This window comes from Harpia harpyja, chromosome 3 (genome assembly GCF_026419915.1).
Source record: "Harpia harpyja isolate bHarHar1 chromosome 3, bHarHar1 primary haplotype, whole genome shotgun sequence".
Taxonomy (NCBI): domain Eukaryota; kingdom Metazoa; phylum Chordata; class Aves; order Accipitriformes; family Accipitridae; genus Harpia; species Harpia harpyja.
The window spans coordinates 1803428-1826633 of record NC_068942.1 but is presented as its reverse complement, the minus strand read 5'-3'; the positions used below and the strand labels follow the sequence as shown (position 1 = coordinate 1826633).

The 23206-nt window shown below is 41.3% G+C and overlaps 1 protein-coding gene across 5 annotated transcripts in view; it reads left to right on the top strand.

The window, feature by feature from the left end:
• Window positions 1-23206, top strand: part of NCOA7 (nuclear receptor coactivator 7) — a 98665-nt gene that overhangs the window by 36801 nt on the left and 38658 nt on the right. For all 5 annotated transcript variants that reach the window (XM_052781154.1, XM_052781155.1, XM_052781152.1 and 2 more), the window contains exon 3: window positions 8796-9049. In XM_052781154.1, coding sequence (XP_052637114.1) covers window positions 8796-9049 — 254 coding nt within the window. The remainder of the gene's footprint in view (window positions 1-8795; window positions 9050-23206) is intronic.

Sequence of the window (23206 nt, the reverse complement as noted above, 5' to 3'; positions counted from 1 at the left end):
GGAAGCTGCCTGTCTTGCAGCCCTCGCAGCACAAACCTTTATGAAAATTTTCTATCATCAAAGTGCCTTTTCTGGATAAATGGAAAGAAGCTGCCATAACCGCTTCAGAGGTCTGTTGGGCATGGTGTGGCCTGTGTCTGGTTTGGCTTTCTGTCTTCCTCTTTTTGCTGATCTCAGCCTAATGTTACAGGGAACAAGCGAGGCTGTAGCTTGAGAAGGCCTTTGGTCTGGGCAAAGTGCCTTAGAACTGGCACTGCTGCTTGGAGGAGCAGTCTTGTCTCCTCTTTTGGCCTTCTCCTTTGTGTTGATACAAGTGGTAGCACAGCCAGGTGGGATCTAATGGAGGAGTGATCCAATTGTGAAAAATGAATTTATGTATTGGCATTTCTGCTGGGTTATCTTTAATGTAGATAATTTCCCAGATCTGGAGCTGCAACAAACGCTTGTGTGCAAGAATGGGGACAACTCCTGGGGACAGGATCAATGGTGAGCAAAGAGAGAGGCGCCTTCTTTTGCTGATGAAAGTGGCTTAAAACGCTTCTTTGAGCTACAAGCTTTGAGCCGAGTCTCCTTTTCCTCGAATAGTACCGTGCTCCTCCTGAATCCTAGGGGTTTGCTATGCTTTTTGCCCCATTACCACTGCACTCGCCATGCTTTATCTCTGACAGGGGTCAGTCGGGGATGTTAAGAATGAAAAAAAAAATAAAATGAGTGCATGCAGGGATCCTTCATGAGTATGCCCACAGGTGTACAGGCTTCTAGCAGTTTGCAGTGTAGGTACCTGCTGAGGGAAAAAAAAGAAGAAAAGGCTGTATCCCTGTGACTCTGTTCTCCATAGCTCTTCACAGGCTCTGCCATGATAAATTTTCATAGTTGCTTTTTGTACCTGTTTACATCTTTGGCAAACACAGCGTGCCTAAGCTATTTATTTTTAGCTGCTTTTCACCTTACCTGAAAGTATTTCTTGAAAGAATTGAATGTGATGCCCTTGGTACTTCTCATATAAGAAATACTAAAATACTATTCCCTGAGATTTTTTTTCCTGGAGGTGGGTTCCAGCTACATTATTGCTGCACAATGTATGGCACATTTCCTGTGGATTTTGCTTTAAATGACCATTGATTTTCGTCTACTGTTTCATCGCTTCATTATAAATGTTTATTGCCATTTGAGTCACTGAGCATTAAATTTCCTTCTGACTGTTTTCAATCAGTTTAATCGATACTAAAACTGGCTCTGTGTTATCGGGAAAGTTTGGCACTCTACCTGACCTGAGAAAGTGGGTGTGCAGCGATGACTGTATGGAGCAGTACACATCCCCCACAGCTCTCCATGTACCCTGTCATCTTCTTTCTTCTTTTTGGTCATTCTCAGTTCTTGCACTTTGTTTCCCTATGTTAATCAATTACTAGTTTGAAAGGGCCTTCCTCTTTGTTTCACGGAAGTTGAGTTTCTTGAAGGGTGTTCAATTGGGGCAGGGAGGGAGGCGTTTATCGAAGTTTCAGGGAGAACTTGAGATGTGTTTCAGCCAGCTTGATTACCATGTGCTTATTGTCCTTGTCAAATAATCTTAACAGTTCTAACATGGTGCGGCTTTCCTCTGCAGAATCTATGCAGCTTCCCTGTTAACATCCTCCTTTGCTGTGTAAGTGCAGTTCCCTTTTTCTTACAGTTTCAGCCAGCTGATGTCAAGGGGAGTGGTGGCTTGGGGAGCTGGCACTGAGCGTGGGAGAGCAGCTGGATCCCAGCACCGGCTGGACAGGACGGGACAAGGCCATTCCTCCCTTTCCAGGGCTTCGGTGCCGGGAGAGTGTCTTGCCGAGCCGCTTTGGGAAGAATTTGTTGCATGTGTAGGAGCAGTTTGGGGTGATTAATGAATACCGCAGTAGCAGAAAGTATCTGGCATCATTAGCAGAGCAGAAGAGGAGGAGCGGGATGGGAGTGTGGTAAGAGTCAAGTTGGTGTTTGTGACAAGATAGATCTGTGGTGCCAGTTTAATTGAACAAGCCTGTTAAGTGAACCACAGGCAAAGTTAAAGGAGTCATCCAAAGGGAGGGATTTCTTCATTTTGCCTTCTGCCTAAAGCTGTTCTTTGAGAGCCTGCAGTATCTGAGGTTATAAGAGGAGGAATTAAATAGATGTCTAAATCGAACAAAACAGCTTTCCAAAATCCTTTCCCTATGGAAAAGATTTTGTTACATTGTTGTCATGGTAATGGAGTGCTGAATACATCATAACCTCTTTTGCTAAGTAAACAGAAAAGATGGGGGGATACTTTTTGCCTTTGAAAATAGAAAGTTTATTAAGCTGCGTGGGAGCATTGTATTCTTAAATTTAAGAAAATAAAAACTTTCTGACAGCTCAGAACTCTCTCGAGTTTTACCCTGGGAAATTGTGATTATTTTTTTCCCCCCTTAAAATAAATATAAGAGAGCTTAAGTGGGATATTTAAAATTTCCTGGTATCAGTCAGAAGACTGGGGGAAAAATTAACATATTTTCATTTAATCTAAGAACTTCTTTCTATGAGAAGGTACCATGTCTTTAAAATTCCAGAACAGCTTTACTACAAATACTTCCCTCCATGTTACAGATGATGAAATGGAGGTAGAGTGACTTGTTTTTGTAAGCTAATGGCAGTATCAGGAAGAAAACAGACATACCCTGATTGTCAGCAGAGCACTTCATTCTTTGGAGCATGCCAACTTTCTTGAGCATTGCTGATAACTGCCCATGTGTGAAATCTGGTGCTGTATTTGTTGTAAATTAGTAACAGGAGTTCCAATAAAAGTGGAAATGTCTAGCTTTGACCTGTGCTACTAATACCAGAGCTTTCTGTAGTTGCTGTGTGTCATTTGGAATGACCAGAGTACGGACACGCTTCAGTGTCTGCAATCATGCTGTTGTCCTTGATAACTATATCAGAGTTACTTTCTTCATAGGTTCCCCCCCCCCCCCTGCAGTTAATTGCTTAAATCTCTCATTAAAAAAAAAAAAATATAAAAATGTGTGCCATCCCTTATTTTTGCCTTGATAGGCAATTCTGTTTTAATAGTAAACGTACAGCCTTGTGGCTTGCTCGTTTCCAAAACAGGATGCATACCAGCCTGAAATGGCTGGTGTTTCATGGAGCGTGCTTTCTTGTGGGGTGGATGCTGTTTAGTTTTAGGAAGATTTCTCACTGAGGGTGAATGGTTTTGTATTCATTTCTGTTGTGAAGTGAAAGTAGCCACACTGAAGAAGTCAGGAGTGAAGCATTACGGTCTGGCAAGCAGTCTGACGTCCTTTGGCTTTGCAAGCAGTAATGACTTATTTTGCCTGAGACAGCTTATTCGTCAGGTTACATCAGATGGGATGAGAGCACAGCTGTGCCCAGACCTGACCGAGCTGTGCTGGCACCAAGCTGGGTGAAGGGGCAATGGATGATCTGTGCGGGCTGGAATAGAATAGCTGACTAGGATCAGACCAGTGGGTGCCTAACGGGGATTTTTACTGTAAGTTTTCTGTACGTAGGTTTTTTTTTTAGTGTTGCAAATTTGATGTATTTAGTTGTTCTGGATGGGTGGAGAAAGGCACGTAGGGTACAAAGAAATGAGTACATATTATATTGAGTGCAGAGATTTAAATTAAGGTGAAAATGCTTAATTCTGAATGAAATAATTGGGGTGTATTTAATTTCATATACAAAGTACATTAACAGGAATCTTGGTGGGAACAAAACAAATTAAGAGGTTTGAAGTGTTCTAAATTTCTTTTTTACAAGTTCTGTTAATCTTATTGCATATATGCATAAATGGTTTAAAAAACCCAGCATTTGTAGAACATGATCTGTTTGTGCTGTGCAGGATGTTGAGTTGATTGTATGCCAGATATGAAGGCACATTTTAAAGGATGCACATTGTGGAAAATTTCCCAAAAGGAAAACTCTGTCATCTTCAAGATAAAATGAAGATTTCTTTTCCCTTCCCTCTTCTTTTTTTGTGTTCTTTGGAGGGCACTTTGTTAGATGCTTTTGTTTCTAAAGTGAGATTTGTCCATGCTGTATGATTTTTATTAATCTAATACATCATAAAAAATCATGCCTGATTATCCTAGGAGTTTTTTAGAACATCCTATGATGTGGACCTAGTGCTCTTTGTCTGTGATTAATTATTATATATTAAATGAGGTCCTATTCAATTGTTTGTTACGCGTCTCTTGAAGAAGTGTTAACCAAAACCAAATGGAATTTCTAGAAAAAATTATCGTCAGATTTCCATTTCTTTATTGTCTCAGTGTCAGAGTTGCATAGCTTTACTCGTTGCTTGTAGTCTTGCGGTGGAAGCTGTGCTGATAACATCACCTCTCCTTTCTCTGATCAGTTTTCTTTTTACTCTTCCTACCTACCTTGTTAGTGTACTGGGAAATACAGGCTGGTTTCTTCTAAAAATGCAGATTTATTTGCCTTTTGTAGGCAGTCAGATAGACCTGGGTCTGGAAGATGAAGTAGGCCGTTTCTTGAGGTCTTTCCTAGCTTGTTTCCCGTAAGTCAGTGCCCAAGCTGTTAAGCAGTCAGTTGCAAATTAATTTAAGTGAGCACTGCTAACCTCGTATTTCTACCTGCCTACTCTGAGATTATGTCCGTTTCAGATCGTTAGTCTTTATTAAATGGTATGAGAATGGTCTTTGTATTGAAGAAAGTTTCTGCTCCCTGTTCCTTCTGTAGGGTAGATGCCCAAAAGATCTCTGCAGCCAGCTCAGTCCCCATTAAGAACTAGTTCCTCTCATTCTCATGGAACTCAGTGGAAAAGCTCCCATGCTGTCTGCCATGCACAGTAACAGACGGAAAACTTTTACTGGGAAACTCTGTGTTTGGACAGACTTAGAAAATGGCTTATTGGTTGTTGCTCAGAAAACACTTTGAGGAGCTGTAAAAGGATGCCTCTATATAAATTCAGAAAAAGTGTTTCATCTGTCAGAACCAATTAGCTTGAAAAATCTTATCTGGCATATAAATGAAATTACAGATGTGTAAGAATCTTTCTTTAGAAACCAGAGTGGTTTTGCAGATGAACTGTTCGCTTTTGCTGCCCTCCCTTTTTCTCTCTCCCTCTTCCTTCGCCCAGCAACTTTCCTAGTGAAACACAACATGTCCATTGACTGTTGGATACTGAGGATACTGAAAAACAAACCACTTCTGCAGTAATGCCTTATCCATTCACTGGAAAAGGTGCACATCGTTTTGTCTGAAAGGCTGATTCAATTGCAAAACCTGACACTGGTAGAACTGAGGGTTTTCATTTATTTATTTATTTATTTGGCCTTCAGCTCCCTTTTGCTCTCATAACCATTAGGATAAGACTGACTCTTGGTTTTATTCAGAGAAGTCCCCTTTAAAGCTGAACAAAACCACTCAAAATCTTCCAAAGTAGTTGAAAAAGGAAATAATTTGATAAATGGCATTCTTAAATCCATCTTCCATGGCAGCTCTTGCCATGAAGGGTGGGAAATACCAGAGAGCTGGGAGAAGAGCAGATGAGACCTTCAGCCTCCAACTTCTTTAGGAGGTGATGGGTTTGAAATCTGAGCAGGAGAGGGGCTGGCAGCTTGTGTGGGTGCCCAGTCTGCCTTGCTGGGAGGTGCAGGTCAGTGTGAGAGAAGGCTGAGTGGAAGCTGAAGGGCATGCCGCAAGGGGATGGAGTTTTGTGTAAGATGCAGTAAACCCTCCAGCTGTGCTCTTGGCAGCCCAATCTCTGCTGCACCCTACCAGTACGTGTTAATGAATTGCCTTGTGTGTATACAGGACTTTGTATTTGCTTTACTAAGAGGGTGCATGTAATATCAAAAAGCATAGTAAATTTGAAGCTGCTGTTATGGTTTTAAATGCTGCTGAAGGCTTGTTTTTGTTCCTGGGGATATTATAGTTGAGTTTTTCCAAGACTGAGTGAAGTGGAGGGTTTTGGATAATTTTGGCCAGGCTTTAGAGACCTTTAAAAGCAGCATCTTCCAAGCAGAGATCATAACCCTAGGCAGAGTTGCAGTAACTCCGAGTCCTGTGATGAATGTCATGGATGCTCAGTCCTCATCTAGTACTTTTTCTAGTGCCAAGGTTGCCACTTTGAGAGTTGGATGGTCATTGCCTTGAAACGGAGCAGTAGGCAGGAGGAGTAGGCTTGGCACTATCTGAAAATCTGATGCCTGCTATGAGGACGGAATAGAAATTACAGAGTGCCCAGATTCTTGATCGGTCTTACTGGAAAAGTGCCTGTGGCACTGTCCATTCACAGCAGCAGCGGTGTGCTGGGGATGCTGTAGGTTGTGTGATGAACTCTCAGTGGGCTGTGAGAATCGGACCATGTTAAACACTACAGGGAGAAGCATCAGTCAGGTTGCAGTCAGTTCAGATGGTTGTTTCTGCTTCCCTCTTTTCTGCCACTAATGGACCAGCTCTGCTTTAGCTCTTAAAGTTGCCTGGGGCAACTTTGAAAACTGTAGTTCAAATGAGTATGTTTTAAGGGAAGTACTGACGGAAGCTGTCAGTATTGTCATGAGGACTGTTGACCTCTAGAGAGGTTTTTCTCTTTATTCTTTTTTTTCCCCTCCAAAAAAGCGTTCTATGTTTCCATTAGCAGCTTTTTGTTGTTTTGAGGTACTACATTTATACTACAGAAAGCTTACTTAACAGAGTTTGTGATCAAAACAAATAGACTAGGAATCTGAGGACAGAAGTCTCTGATGCAATGTGAGTAGAAGTGGGGCTGCCATTGGGTGCGTGCCAGCTCTCATCTAGTGAAGCAGATGATTTGGGTACCCTGTGATACGCACACATCCAGGAAGGTCGTTGAGTCACTAGAGTAAAAAGTCAGGGATCTGTCTCATTTACAAGTCTGGAATCGAGTACAACCGTGGTAAGGATATGCCATTTCAGTGTAGAGGGCTGCTTTGCAAAGACTTCTACCAGGGCTAAATATAGACATTGTGTATGCAATGTGCATGTAATGTTTTGCGGTTGCTACAGCAGCCTTTGATCAGGACTGTGGCTTATTAGTCAAAAATAAGCTTCCTTTGCATATGCAAGTTTTCATTAGTCTAAACAAAACACTTAATTTGTTACATAGATATATTCACTTTTATCTTTTATAAATCCCTGTAGGTTGTTTTCGTATGTAGTCAGGACCTGATCTGTAAAGTTTCGCACACAGTAAATCTCTCTTGCTGTGCAGAGCATGAACAACTACTAGTTGTCTTACAAATCAGTGGGTTTGAATGAGTGGGGAACCAGTGTCCTCACTGAGTTGGCTGCAGAATATGAATCTCCTGCTGTCACATTTTGGGAAGCTTTTTAAGAAATATGTGTACATACGTGTGTGATAGACACAGCTTTTGCAAGACAGTCTTTTGAAATGTTTCACTGGAAGGTGTTGGTCGCATGTGATCTGAGAAACTGACTCTTCTCAGAGGTCTCAAGCTGGATGTTCTAAACTTGGGAACTGGTTTTAATGTTTTATTAAAAAAAAAAAAAAGTGTAGCCTGAAATGTCTGACTATAATTTTCAAATGTTCTGTGTATTTATTTTTATGTTGTAGCCTGAAAAAATATATGGATAGCATCTAAATATAAAAGTTGGAAGGAAGAATCTCTGAAATTCCTGCATTATGTTAGTAACTTAATGTATTAAGTTTTCCCTTACGTAAACTAATGCTGTGAGATCATGTAACCTTTTCCCATTTGTGGTGACTCATTGATTATCTGTATTTTCTATGCATAATTCTTCCTGTGCACGTAACAAAGTTTTTAGCATCAACAAGATTAATATACTACTCCCTCCCTTAGGTACCTTGTAACTAAGAAGTTAATGTACTAGAGAGAAGGACCATTAGATAGATTAGTTTTTCATTTTTTATGGTATGTGTCAGTGATTCTTAACTGAGGACTATTTTAGTGATGCTGACCCTCAGCCCATAAAGTCAGCCTTTGCTCTTGCTAAGCAAGTCAGTGCTAAAGATGGTGATTTAGCAGAAAATTCCGTGTTAGGATTCCTGAAGCATCCTTCTCACTTGAACTGTGGTTTAAGGATTCTTCTAAAAAGAAAATAGTCTTGTTGCTATAGTGATAAGTTGGAAGATTTATAAGCAGCTTGTTAAGATTTCTCTCAGAAGAGCTATAGCAGCTGGAAAATGTTCCCCCACAAGCAGTTTGCGGTCACATCGGTCACGTTGCGGAAGGAGCTGCTGGGTGACATTTGGAGTACCAGGTGGTGTGGATTGTGCAAGGACAAATGTGGAGTAGCATGGCTGGCCGCTGGGAGATAACCTTGGACAAAATGGAAAGAAATAACAAGTTTATATCAAAACAAGTAGCTTTATAAAGCAGGAGCAGTTGACTGTGAAATTATGTTAGCTGTTGCATTATAATACATTTTGATATGAGGTTTTATGATAGCCTAAGCTTCATCTTGAAAACATGATTCAGTATCTTGTTTATACGTTTAGATGTATGGTGGTTTAAAACAAAACAACTTTTTGATGTTTTTTGTTTCTTTTTCCCCATTCCTTCTCCTCAGTAAACAACAGTAAAAACTTTATTACCTTTTTTGTTATTCTTGAGAAGATATCGTTGAGATGATGATATGATTGAGGAGTATGCTGTAGGATAATCTTAGTTACCAAGTTACTGATGCAAAGTGTGTTGTTTTTACTGAGTTGCAAGGAATTCTGATGTTAAATTCATTTTGAAAAAATCAAGTTAGCAAGTGAGTTAACTTGTCTGTAGAGGTTGGCTACATCTTAACGTTGTGGGTTTTTTCTTTATGCATAGTTTGAAAAAGAAAAGGCAAGCCAAACAAAACACTGAGACTGTCTCTGCCAATTCCTCTGGATCTCCTGTTTCCAAAACACCTTCTGCAAAAGATGATGAAAGTAAAGTTATTTTGGAGCAAATCAGTTCCTCTGAAGACAACTGTAAATTTGCTGGGGAAAAGGAAACTGCTCCAGACAAAGAAAAGAAAAAGAAAAAATACAATCAACTGAAAGACATCAGACGCACAGAACTTAAAAGATACTATAGTACTGGTGAGTTATGTTAATGCTATAGTATTTTGAAATATGTTTGTTTTGATAACTTCTTAATGTACTTTTCTCATATTCTGTAGGCCTTCCTTAAAAGGATGATTGACTTTGGATATTCTTCCTGTAAAAAGAAACAGAATTATGTAGTTCTGAATATCATCTGCTTCTAACTTTAACCTTGCAGTTCTGAAAAAATACATATTTCTTGTTTCTTAGTTCTAAAACTCAGTGTTGTTATAGGCAACAGTTAAGTTCATTATTGTATTTTATTTTTAAGATTTGTCTTTAATGTTTATGGCATTGGGGTTCAGGTCTTTTTGGTGGGGTTATTTGTTTCATAAACTGATGTATACTGTTTAATTCATACTCATTTTATCTGAAGTGTGAACAAGTAAGTAAATTAACTACATATTTTTAAACAAGATGTCAAATGGCTTGTGTGCTGGATGGCTCGTTTCACCCTCATCCCCCCAACTGTATCAGTACCTCAGTTAATCATAAATACCTTTTTTTAGATTTATTCTTGCAAGAAATTCAGAAAAAATTCAGTTTGTGCATAAATATATGAGATGAGTCATATACACATCTGTTTGCAGTTCTGGATTGTAATTTGTTAGATACTCTAAGTAATTTTAGATACAATTTATGAAATACTTCTTCCAGATTTTCTTTTGGTATTTTGTAGGAATGAACTCTTAGATTAAGAGAACCCTGGTTCCATCTTGTAAGGAATCCTTTTTAAAGAGAAGGAAGGGAACAGAAAATTGTAGGTATCCTCAAAGCAGACTTCTTTCTTGCTCACGCAGCGTGTGCATGGACGGCTGACTCCTAAGGAGGAGTCCTCTTCAGGAGAAAGAAATGAATCTGCAGTAAAAATGTTGTTATGCGTTGACTGGCACATGCAGATTAGTCCGCACCTGAAGATTGTCTTTTATGAGGCAACACAGGCCTTACCAAAAAGGAGATAAATCTTGGAGTAATGTTTCCTGGCAAGCTCAAGCGTTTACAGTGATTTATTGATCAGTCCATAATTTTTGGCAGGTTTGAATCTGATGAGATCAATAATTTGGAAACTAAAAGAAAACTTGCTTCTCTTTGTCTGAAGTTCTGACCACATTGTTCTTGAAATAAAATCTGTAGAAGGAAAAGTGGAGAATTGTTAATGAACGAACCCGCGAACTCTTTCTGGTTTGGTAGTATGCTAATTTTAAAAAACCAAACACACCAAAATATAAACTTCTGTTGCATTCCTAGTAAAGTGCTTCTGCTAAAAGCAGCAATTTATTGGTGGTTTGTACCTAGAGGAATTTGGGGTTTTGTGAGGTAGCTGAATTTTGCTTCTCTAGTGTTTCAGTAGTTCGGTGAAAAATGCTGTGACAGTTGGTACTTGCGGTGGTGAGATGGGGGAGAAGGGGGCCGATGGCATCCCTCTCTCTCACTGAAGAGTGTGGCCGGGGTGGCAAGGGAGAACGTAAAGTTCTCTAGGTTGTCTTTGGCTTGCAATCCAACAGTCAATACAAATATTTTTTTTTTTTTTTTTTTTTAACCTAATGTTTGTTTCATAAGTGTTCCTGTGGTTTGTGTGGACTGGCATCATTGCGGGGGTGACTTGAAATGCTGCTGGCCGACATGCGGGTGTGCAAAGCCTCTGGGTTCTGCAGAAACACAGAACTTCTGTTGAGAGGTACAGTAATTCAGTGCTGCTGTTGAGCTGAGCACAGACCCGACTGACAAAATCCATAGAGAGAGAAACCCCGTTCTTGTTTAAAAGCCTGCTTTCGGTTGTTCCTACGTAAAGACTTTTACCCAGCTGGAGCATCAAAATTAAGGAAGTGAAAGTTTAAAGAGAGATGGAAAATGGTTGTGAAACAAGTGCAATAGCTCCATGTTCCTTAAGCAACTCTCAAAATGAAGTCATTTTTGTGGAATCATTGGTTGCCATAGTATTAGTCTGCATGTCTTATAGCTGCCTTCGTCCACTACAGCTGTAGCTGGCGGTGGTTACCTGCTTAGCCGTTTGTTACTGTTGCTCTCCTGAACGCTGCTGCCTTCGCTAACATCCCGAGCAGTTTCCAAGAGCTCTCCCTACACCCGTAGCAGCCTGTAAGAACTGGACTTGTTTAAATAGCCTTTACCTGCATGCGGCAGAGGATAAAACCGTCTTGTCTCGCTGGGCTGAGTTCTGCCAGAAGATATGCGTTCAGCAGTTCCCTGCTGGGAGGTGTGTTAGCTGCAGTGGTAAGAAGGTACTGCCAAATCTGTAAAGGCTTTATTTTTTAATTGTTGATATGCTTTCATATGAAACTGGGTGAGAGGGATTAGCCATGCATATACATGTCTTCATTATTTAACAGTATGGATGCATATACCTCGGGTTTTCTTTTTATTCCACATGATTTTTTCCCCTCCGAGTTGTTGCTTTATTGATGTTTCTGAGGTGCTCTGACTAAAATAGTCTCTCTCTCTTACTTATGGTTAACCATTTTTCTAGGTGCGTTTGCATAAGGGCTGGAGGTTTTGTTTGATGGTTGTTTCTTCCCAATTATCCAGCTTTGACTTAATGTCTAGAACTTTAAGGAAATCTGATACAAGAATTAATTCTTTTTCTAAATGCTTTCTGCACTTTACCAAAATGCCTAGTTTTCCTAGTCAAAAGAAAAATGCATTAGACGTAGCAACAGTCTTGCATATTCTCATCTGTGTTGATATGATGATGCATACGATCTTTATTTTGTGGCTTAATGGAGGTCTTGTCATAAGATGCTTTGAGCCTAGAAGGGTTGTGTCTGTCAGTCTAACAGAGTGAAGAACTCTGTCCTCTGAATAATCTCCCTTTTGTATTTTACAGGACTATAAATCCTTCTCTATTTATTGTTCTAAGAGATCCGGGAAGGGGCATCACATCTCACTATAATTTGTTCCTTGCACACCATGTCCCTTCATTAGAAGTTCGTGAATGTGTTTGCCTTTATGAATTTGTGAATGCTGACAGTGACATCCTTACTCTTTCATTTTGAATGTCATGCCTTTTAATAGATTTATGCAAAGGCTGATGCTCTGTCAGAAGGATTTTGTTGTCTCAGTCAATCCCTCCTCTCCGGTGGAAAGACTGTAACACAGTTTCTGAAGGCTGCGCAGAACTGGAGGTGGTGGTGCTCCCTGCCACACTTCGTAGAAAACAGAGTGGTTAAAAGGCTTTTCTAACTTGAAGAAGATGGAAGCACAGTGATGGAGGGAGGATCTCCTCGCCTGGTATCCAAGTGCCACCTTGTGTTAATGCCTGCAGCCGGCGGGTGGCATTGCCGAGCTGAGGAGGAGGAGGAGCAGGAGGAGTTGCGACTCAGACATCCTCTAGAACGGGGTCCTCCAGCATCCCTCTCCGCAGCCAAGATCATTCTGTACAGCGTATCTGCTAGAACTGGGGTGGCACCGTTAGAAATAACCTCATGGTATGAGGTATTGATCGCTTCTCTTGAGGCACTGCTGAGTGGCTGAACAGGTCCCACTGCCAGGTGGTTTCTCCAGTGTAGCCTCATATTTTCCTTTTCTCTTAGCACTTGTGTTGTTCTTCAGTGGCTCTATAATGCTGGCATAATTTGTACCTTTCAGACTCCAAATCTCACCCTATAAGACATTGCTTTGCAGATACAGCCCTTGTTCTCTTGCCTTAAAACAACAGAGGTGCCAATGCTCCTTGTTGCTATTTCCTGAGGACCAATGGAAATAACACTCCTTTGTCCTTATTTTCGCCTCATCTCTTGGCTTATGTGGTAATCGGCTTCTTAACTTTGTCTTACCCTTTCTGCTGTTGTTGCTGCAGTAATCTGCTTTCAGGCTTCCAAGGATGTGTCTGTCTGGCACAGTGCAATGGTTGCGTAGGCACTCCGGCTGCTATATCCACCACTCAGGATGCTCTCCCCTTCTTTTGGGATAACCTAGTTGACCTACTTCTGCAGCTTGGCTGTTTGGTTCAGGCACACTTTCTGTGTGAAAAAACACACAACTGTTTTTGTTGGAAGATGTTGGACTTGCTAAGCTTTGATTTATTTTTTTTCTTCTCTTTTATTTTCTCTTTTCTCTCATTGTTTTGCTCCCCCCCCCCCCCCCCCCCCCCCCCCCATGTCATAGGCTCTAAAACACTTTCACAAAACGAGGGAAGTTGCAGGAACCCAGCAGTGGACCTCTACAGCCTGGAAGCACCAGTTTATTGGCTCTAGGGCAGGATGGGATAGATTTGTTAGATGGACTCCTGTGAAACTAGGAAACCAGGATTCCTGTCAGGAATTGCTAAGCTGGATGAAGGTGATCATTTGTGTTGCCACTGAAGACACTGAAACGGGAAAAAATGTGACCTTCTGAAAGCAGGCACTGTAACAGTGGTGTAAATTAGGGTCAAGCACAACACTCTGAATTTCATCCATATATTTATTCCAGTACAATATAATGTGTCTTTCTACCAGAAGTGCAGAATAATTCCTCTATTCCACTGATTTTGCTTGAAATCGTAAGCACTCAGCAGGTGTGAGGAATTGGTCTCCATTAAAGAATGCATCATAAAGAAAAGTTTGGTTTAGGTGAGTTGTCCCACGTCATGCAGCTACTTTTATCTTACCAACAATCCAGTTGACTAGCTTAATCATTCTACTCTCTAATCATAAAGCCATCCTTTTTCATTCACTGTATGGTGTTCAGTTTCAATTTCTGCAGCGAGTGGGAGGTGAGACTAACAAAACCTCCTCTTATTGTAGCTCTGATTTCTGTCCAAAACAAGCAGGAGTCACAAATGCCGTAAGAGGGAAAATGGTATGTGCCCATTTAATAAGGTAGTATATTGTGTGTTGAGCAGTAGGTGCCAGAGTATCTCCCCAGAGTCCAGAGACAGAAAATGGATGCCTTTTTGACTTGTCCTCCCTGCCATCACTCGGGCAGGAGGCAATATGAGAGCAGCGTGGCATGCATGCAGTTAGCAAGCCTCTGAATGTTCTGGGTAGCTGGCCAAGAACAAATGTTGGTAAATAAACCAGAGAGGGTATAGCAATTTTTGTCACTCATAATGTGAGATTTGCCCTGGCTGGCACAGAACCAGCAAAAGCAGCTCCCACGATACCAGCAGTACTTACTCTGTTTCAAAGTTGAAAGTTGCTTGCAATGCAGTGAAAATTTGTAGATAATTTAAATTTAATAAAAAGGTGGGGCACTTAACGAACCCACTTTGCATAATAGTTTCTTATAGTTAGGTCATTTGCTAAATAAGCTTAATCTGAAGTGACTTTTCAGTATATATGGAATTGAAAATTTAAACTTCCTTCTGCTAATGAGTCCTGGTTTTGTCTTTTGTACTACCTGGTATGGTTATTCAACAGTAGGATGCACCTGAGGACTTAATTAAGGTGCTAGTCATAAAAAGGTAGAGTGCACTTAAAAAAATAAGAAAATCCATATAAGTTCTTGCTGGTAATTAGCTAACTGTAATCTGTCCTAATCTCTGGGGGCTTGATTTGGTCAGCCCTATTCATGTAGCCAAGTACTTTGTATTCTAAGTAATCCAAGTGATTTACAAACTGGGCTACTCGTTGCTGTGTTCAAGTTGCTTAATACAACAGTAAGAGGAACAGGATCTGAATTTTCCCGAGTTCTGAGACCTTGCTTTAGCCTTTGTGTTTCAGGTTGGCTTCAGACAGCAAAAATGAGAGTGGATATAAGGACGAGTGAAAAGGGGAATAATTTCTTTCTTCCAGAATCGAGATCTCAAATAAAATGAAAGCAGCATAGGAAGATGTTAATTTGGTTATAATTGCCTGCGTAGAACAAGAGGTTTGGAATAACTTATATATGAGTGCAAACTGGATGTAGCGGGCAGTGGCTGGTTGGGAAGCTTCAGGCAGTTGGTGTATTAGCATTGGTTGCTGAAACCATGCAGGAAGAATGCGGTGGACGAATAACTGAAAGACAGCCAGTTTCAGATCACTCATTTTGGAAGAATAAGAACAAATGATCTTGAATCTCAGTGGATCAGTGTTAAGGCCACCAGGTTATATTCACTCTGAGTTGTTAATTGGTGTTTACTAGAAACTGTTGCATGCAGAAGGAATGCCTTGTCCGCAGGCAGGAGAATTTGATCTGAGCAGTAAGTACCAGAAATAATGCTGCTAGTACTTCTGAAAATTTGGATGGAAATGTCTTAACGCTGCCTGACCTCCCCATGTGTGGAATTCTCTTCTAATTCTCATCTTGATGGATAAACTCCTGTTTGTTGTAAAACTAAGTAAAAGGCACAAATAAGGGAAACTTGGTGTTTTGTATGTAATCTGTAGGCATTGCCTATCAACATACAAGTTGGCTTAAAACCTACAGTTAAGATAGAAGACTGAGCTGTTTTTATGTCTGCTGTTAGATGGAAGTAAAGCTATATGGATATATAAAACCAAATTGCAAACTTGGCCATTGATAGTCAGTAAACTAATATGCTTTTCAAGTGGGAAGTGAGGGAGTTGGAGTGGGAGAGTAAGGGACACAACACAAAAACTGTGTCCAGTAACATGAAGAGATTTCTTAGCTGTGATAAGAACAAAAGAGAAACTGACAATAATTTTAGCTCATTATGTGATGCTAGTGGTTGAATTTTCAGTAATTTTCTGATCTGCTTCTGGGCAGCAGGGGGGAGGAAAGGACGCAGAAGGAGAATTGATGTATTTGTATCGTCTGGTGTGATTTTCTCCACTCAAACAGTTAGAAATGAAGGTAAACATTAGCTTAATAGATGTAATCTCTTACTTTTTTAATTAGCAGAGCTGCTTTTCATGTAGGAGTCCTGAGAGTTTATTGATGAACCTTCTTGATCATTGATGTGGCTTTTCTTCGGTAAGCCTTTAAAAAGGGTTCATACCAGATTTTTATAATCCTTCCTTTAATTTTCAAATAGTCAATCAAGGCCAATTGCATTTGTAAGAATTACGTTGCTGATGTTATGTACTACTATTTTGTGAGGCCCTTGAGTTTATATTCTAGAACATCGTGAGTTTTAAATTTGGACAGTACCTCCCCCCAGGAGGATGATGAACAAGCGTGTTCAGCTCTGAAAGGATCAGGTGCTTGCTGTGTGTGATTTAAGGCTTTTATAAGTGGGGGAAAAAAGGTGCCCATCGTATTTGTACAAAAGTTGTAAGAATTGTAAGCAGTGCAAGTTACCAATGCTGAGTTATGTGAATTGATTGGTAATTCGAGCACAAGCAAATTGCATGTTTTAAAGGTAGGTTGTAGAATAAAGATTTCCAGGATGAGGGGCCTGTTAACTCCGAAAAATCACTTGGAGTAGTTGATGTGCTTATTTACCTCAGCATAAAATTGCAGAACATCACTTTGGAATAAAAAACAATAGTACAGGTACTTGGAAGTTTTATGCAAGGGAGTAATGGGAATGACGGTGTGACTGCTGCTGAACCACTACGTCCAAGCCTGGTGTCCGTGATTCTAGGGTGAAGAAGTGCTAGAGGGGCCATAGGAATGGCCATGCTGTTTCAGACCAGGGCCCGTTTAGTGCAGCATTTGTTCTCCCACAAAGGCCACACCTGGATGTCTGGGGAAGATTAAGAACACAGTGAATTTTGTAAAATTATCCGCACTAATGTTCTCCTGTCCTTCGATGATTTTCAGCTGTTGGGGATCTTCTGAGCTGCTTGCAGTTTGTGCGTTTAGAGAATGTTCTTCCATATGCTTACCTTGTCTCTCCCTGGGCCCATGCAGGTTTCTACGATATCTTTTGGTAAAGAGTGCACAGGTTTGTTACCATTTGCATGAAGAGCAGTCTTGCTTCTGCTGGCTTTGTTTGGTGGCCACTGGTTCTTGTAGAAGAAACTGAACAGTCAACCCCTACTCACCATCTCCAAGCCTTCTATGATTTTTTTTTGTACTCTTCTCTTTATAAAATACCCCCCTTCCATCATTTCCAGGCTGAAGCACTTCGGCATTCCTTACGTGTAATCTGTTTTTGTGGCTTTCCTTGTCCTTGTTATCCTTCTCTGAACCTCCAGGACAAAGGATGCTGGGACAGGGGATGTTTTTGCTCTTACCTCAGATTCTCTGACTTGATTTACTGTGAGCTCTGTTTAGTACAGCTCAGGGAGGAAGCAAATTTTGGGGGACTAGAGGGAGTTGTGAGAGACTCCTTCAGTTATAACTGTTCTTGAGGGGAGAAAAACCCAGAGCCTTATCCTAAATTACTTGTGTAAGTAATTGAAATATCATAGCAAAGGGTTTTGTCAGGCTGAGCAGGCTAGGAGATGGAGAGAAACAAGTGGAGATTAGAAATCAGGGATACCTTTTTATCAGTAATTACTGAGGCATAAAATTAAAAAGTGTTGCAGTGGAATTACTGTCACTGGGGAATAAATACCAGGATTTCATATTTTCATTTCATATAACATTTTCATAAAAGTTACATTCTACTGTAGCAGCTACTCAAGATTTAAGACAGTGACTTCTTGTGATCTATTCTGCAAAGGTCAGACTAGGGAATGACACAACTGGTGTTTGATCAGCTAAAACTGATCTCACTGCTGAAAGAACCAGGTATGTTTCCAAGGGCTGTCTGTTTTCCCAGGGCCTGAATTTTCAGGAAGAGTGAGCACTTACATTCTTAATTATATTTAAATGCAGATGCACTTAACATCTCTGAAAAGCGAGCCCTGAGGAAGGCAGGAAAGCTGTGGAGCAATTGGTCATATAGCACAAGGCGAGGCTGTGGCAGGTGTACGTGTGCAGGAGGGGAAAGGAAAGTGTCGGGAGAGTTAATGAAGAGAGTTGTCATATTTCTGCCGGGGATAATGAAGGGAAAAAGGTCTGCGTGGTTAGCAAGTTCTTCACTTCCAGGATCCACTGGCTCATCATGTTTGGGGTAGTTTGAACTTTCCCAGGTCTTGCCAACTGCCTGTTGGGTCTTGTGCTTGCTGAGCGTGGGTGCCCTGTGAAGTTACTCGGAGTGCCTCAGGGGATGTGCAGCTCGTTGGAGGCAATTTTGGTAGCTATCTTGTCCTGGTGGAAAGGGTTGGACTCTCTTACAGGTTTTTCTCTTCAACGTTTCCTGGGAGGGCTGTCGACCAGGCAGACTGGATCCTTTGCCTCTTCCCCCACCCAGGTTTCCAGGACCCGCGCCCTTGGTGCCTGCGGAGCAGTTTTCTGCAGTACCCAGGTATATCAGTGCCATAGTCTCTCTCCCCTGTGCAGTGACTCCCTGTAGCTCTCTGAGGATCTCTGCCCACGGGGAAGAGGCAGAATATTCTCTTTATAGTTTCAGACATGAACTTTACATTGGTAAGATTTTTACCTCTTTAAGGCAGGAATTTTCATAAGCCAAGTACATAAGGAGCACGAGATAGTGCATTTGAAATCATATTGCAAATCTTTTGGTCTCCAAGCAGAGATGTGAGGGAGTCATTCTCAGGGAGTCTGTGTAACTCAAGCCTGGTATCCTCAAGGCACACTTTAATTTCTCTTCTTCAACAAGTTCCCATATTGTGCTTGAAATACACTGTTGGAAGTTAACCTAAATGCTCTGAAAAGCAGAACTCCTTTAGCCTGCATTTAAATATAATCATACAAAGTTAAGCCAGATCTTTTTTATTTTGTTACACTTTCGCTCCCAGTTTTCCACACTGATGTTTCCTCATGTCTTGTCAGTCTGTCATGATGTCTGTGAAGATGCGACTTGTCAGCTCACACTTGGGATCAGTACTGTGTATAAACTGAGTTGCTCTTTTCTATGGCTCCTGAGGATCTGTGTGATGAAGTGCTGGCAGTCAGCATCACATCAGATGCTGATATCATCTCCATACATGAAAATAGGGCATGTCCCCCATATGTTTAGAGTCTTTGTGATTTTCGTCTATGTCTTTAACCTATGACCTTGTAATCACCAACCAATAGACAAGGCAGTACAGCATGTTAATTTGAAGAGATGTTGCCCTGGTCGACTTACAAGGCATAGCCTTCCCAGGCAAGCTGCTGTGTGTTCAAGCAGCAAAATGAATGAAGGAAAACAGCATGTGTAGTGTTAACCATTTTCTAAAATGCGCATGTCTTCTTTTGTGATGCCTAAGTATTACTTCTCTCAGACCTGCTCCCCTGACAGGTTGATTTTCCTCACTCTGTATTGTCTTTGAGTCCCTGATGTAGTGGATAGTCAGAAATTTTATGGTGGTACTTTTGTGATAGATGTATTTACGTACTGACACTTACCTGAATGGGATTCACAGGTAGTGCTGTCTGTCAGACCACAGAAAGACCAGTGGGCAGCTTCTCGTCCACCCATCTCCAAAGTGCTCCTGAATCTACTTACACCCAAAGCAAGTAAAAATTCACTGAACCTTCGCTTTCTGTATCCCCTCATCTCTTGAAATAATCACCAACCCTTTTAACCTCCACCTTTGTATGAGAAACCTGGAACTAGCTCTGATTGTCACCATATCCCTCCCACGGTACGCTTTCATAAACAGTTTGAGCCAGTCTAAAGTGTCCACGCTGCTGCTAAAAGAGGATGTATGCGCTGCCCGTCCTCCTCCTGAGCCCAGCTGGGTGGTTCCAGTCCTGGCCTTCAGCTGTCACCAGCCCAGAGAGTCAGGAGCTGTTTTCCCTAGGCTGGCATCTAGCGACCTGGGCCAGTGCAGGGCTGGCGGCAGGAACACACGGAGGAAGGAGGTCGGTGGAATTTGCCCCTTTTGGCAGCAGCTTCATGGTGAGATGGTTTAAGCTGCTTGTGGGGCTGTGCCCAAATCCAGTACTGCTCCAGGGCGACTAATATTGGGTCTGTTTTCAGGGGGAGCTATACAGAGTCATGTGCATTAAGCCTTTGTTACTGTCAAGGTAAATTCACTGAAGAAATTAAAGTTAGATGTGTGAAAGTGTTGATTTTTAAGCATTGCTTAGTCTGAAAAGTGTATCTGGTGTTTTTTCCTCAAACAAACAAACAAACAACTAGAAAAACAAACAAAAAATCAACCAAACAAACAATGTACAGTTTAAATTACACGTTGGGGATTGTTAGTCTTTCTTAATGGAAGTCTTTGCTTTTTCTCATTCCCACCATTTTGTTTCTTAACCTGAATGAACTCCATCCAGCAGAGGCCTGAGAAAGGCAGTGTGAAAGCCTTCCTTCCTGTACCTGGATTTTCTTCAGTAACTGAAAACAGGATGTAGAATTTGCATAAGAATTGGGTTCCTGACCACACAGTTAGATGCCAAGTGTCTGAACAGCTCATCTGGGCAGTGATAGAAAATAAGAACAACCTTCTCTATCTGATCGAAGGATACATGTGGCTTTCTTCTTGCAGTTCCCAGTAACACAGCATGTTTCTGTAGTGTGTTCAAAGATTGACATACATCAGCTATGCTGAGTGGTTTGATCCATTTATGCAGTATACATCTGCAGGTGACCAACTTAGCCAGAAAAGCTCTTTCACATGCAGTGAATAATGAGGGAAAATGCTCTCCAAGGGAGCCCTTACCAGATACTTTATTACTGTCTTTATCAGACTGATAATGTAGAGTTTTTTCCCCTGATTTTAAAGAAAACCAGGGGAAGTCATTTGTTCTACTTTTTTCATGTAATTCACCTTCTGGGTTTTGGGGCGTAGCTGCCTTCTCTGCTAAGTCTGTGGTCGCTGTTGCAATGTGGTAAGACAGCTAAGACCCCACTGGCTGGTAAATGTGGCAAAGCGCAAAATTCATTTTGTCCTGCAGTTCCACCTGGCTTTATCAGTGCACCCAAGAGGGCCTTTCTTCCTACAAAAATAGACAAGGAGAGCAGGATATTTTAGAGGTAGATTGTCAAACACAGGGATCTTGGCGTAGATTGAATGGTCTTGAACTAGAAACTGGAAGAAGTGACGATAGATGGTATGAACAGCTTCTGATCTTGAGTCTCCACATTTCTTATATATGAGTAAAGCAGAGCTCTGGATGGGGAGGAGGTTTCTGGATGCTAAGTCTGTGAATTGTCTTATGCAAGTTGATATTTCTGTGGAAGGTTGACTTAACATTGTTTATTTGTATAATGCTAGTAGTGCTAGTAGGGAACTAGACCAGACTGTCGCCAAACAGTCTGGAGTATATAATAATGCAGTTTTGGGGTTCTTCTTGTGTGCATACCCAGCAAGTTGGTAGCAGCCCACGCTGAAGTTTCTGTTGCTGCATCTTTGCTTTGGCTGTTATTCGTACTTCTTAGGTTGAAGATAGCATGTGTACCTGCACGCTGTGTAATTACTTCCCCGATAGCTGTAGACCTCATGGATGGTAGCTATTTAGTCTGCCCTTAGGCAGTAGACATCCATTGCTTGCAGGCTGTCTTTTGTGTAGCTGATAAATGTGTTTCATAAACTTTTGCTCTGAAGGAGGATAAAGCACTTAGCTGAAGATGTGGTATTTGGCTGCTAACAACAGTTAATCTAAGGTGGTGTTGATGTGAATTAGGACTTTGGTCTGTCTTGTGGACAGCTCAGGTGAACATTGTGCTCCCAAGTCCATCTTATATAGGCTGTTGGAGGTTGGTGAAATAGCAGTGGGGAGAGACAGTTATTAGTGGTAGATGAAAAGTAGGTCAGGAAGAGTCCACGGTTTTGATGACACCACAAAGCAGTTATCCAGGGCGCGTAGGAACAAGCTCCTGTCACAGAAATGATGATCACTTCCTACTCTTTACAGGCATGTCAGTATTTCCCTGCAACTATCCAGGGCCAGAATAAATACATGGTTACAAATACTTCCACAGTAAGTATAGTTAGATCATGTGTGCAAAATGCAGGAGAGCACTTGCAAATATTTTCCCATCTGAAATTTTCTGTGGATTTCCTTTTGAATGTCACACTTAAAGTTTTGTGTAACAAGATCTCCTTTTGTTTCACCACTGTTTTGTCTATATGCAGGAGTGTGCAGAAGGAGACCTGGCTGTGGAGCGGAAGGCTAAAATTATCTCATGTGTCTTTGTATCCAGACAGCGTCAGTGGGAACTAAAGACAACCTTCAGAAAAAGAACTGCGATAACATATTTCAGATATAGGACTGATAGTGAAGGGAGAAAACAATTGTCCTTTTCTAAAGGAAAGAATAGAGTTAGGACCTGGATCTACCACCCAACTGCTTCAGCTGTGATGGGGCTGGTTTTTACAGATGCTCCTACCCTTCCTCATTCCCATCGCCTCATTCTCCCCCTGTCCCATCCCTCCCTCCCCTCTCTCATCATCAGTGCTGACACCAACTTGGTTAAATGCCACCCTGTCCTGGGAGGATTAGGCAGGTTGGGATGAGGTGAGAGTTAATACATTAGTGTAGGATGAGCAGAAACTAAAGCTAGGAAACTACTGTTTTAAAGCATAATCCAAAAAATTAAGCTCCCCAGAAGTGAGGAACTGAAAACTTGTTTTTTATATGATAATATGGATAGATCCAAATTGTACACTGTTGCATTTTGAAACAGTGTTGCCCAGGCTGAAACCTTGCATATGAATGCAATTCATGGTGAAAAGCACTCTATAAAATGTCTGAAAAGGTAATAGGAGCAAGATTAACTCTGCTGTTAGGACGTATAACTTATAATTCCATGATGCTTACATTATAGTGACCTATTTCTTAACTACTGGTCTCTACCCACAGAAGTATGTCTGTTTTCTGTCTGATACGAACAAGGTTATTGGTTCATCTGAATCCTTCCTGTGTCTTCAGACAGCACCTAGAGCGCACGCTAGGAACCCTCTGCCTTTGCTGGACACCCTCTGCACGTCCTCCCTGCTCACAGCACTGTGCATCCTCTCCTTTAAACTTCCTTTCTGACTGTACTGTTCAATATAAAGAGTCTTCTAGTTCTAGTCACTTCTCTTCAGTGCTTCTTCGTGGGTGCCCAGTGACACGCTGCTTCAGCAATACTCTTAAGTTTCAGTACATTTCAACTGCTGCCATATTGTTTTCCAGCTGACATTTAGAGCTAAAGGTCTGGGCTGTTGGCTGCATCTCACTGTTTCTTTACAATAATGTGTCAAATTTTCCTCTTGACCTCCCTCTGAAATTGAGTGGTGGGGTTTTTTTGGTTTGGGGTTGGTTTTGTTTTTCTTTTTCCCTTTTCTAAACCTCAGTGACCTTTTAAACTAGATCTTTCCTCCTCTTACTTTTCAAGCA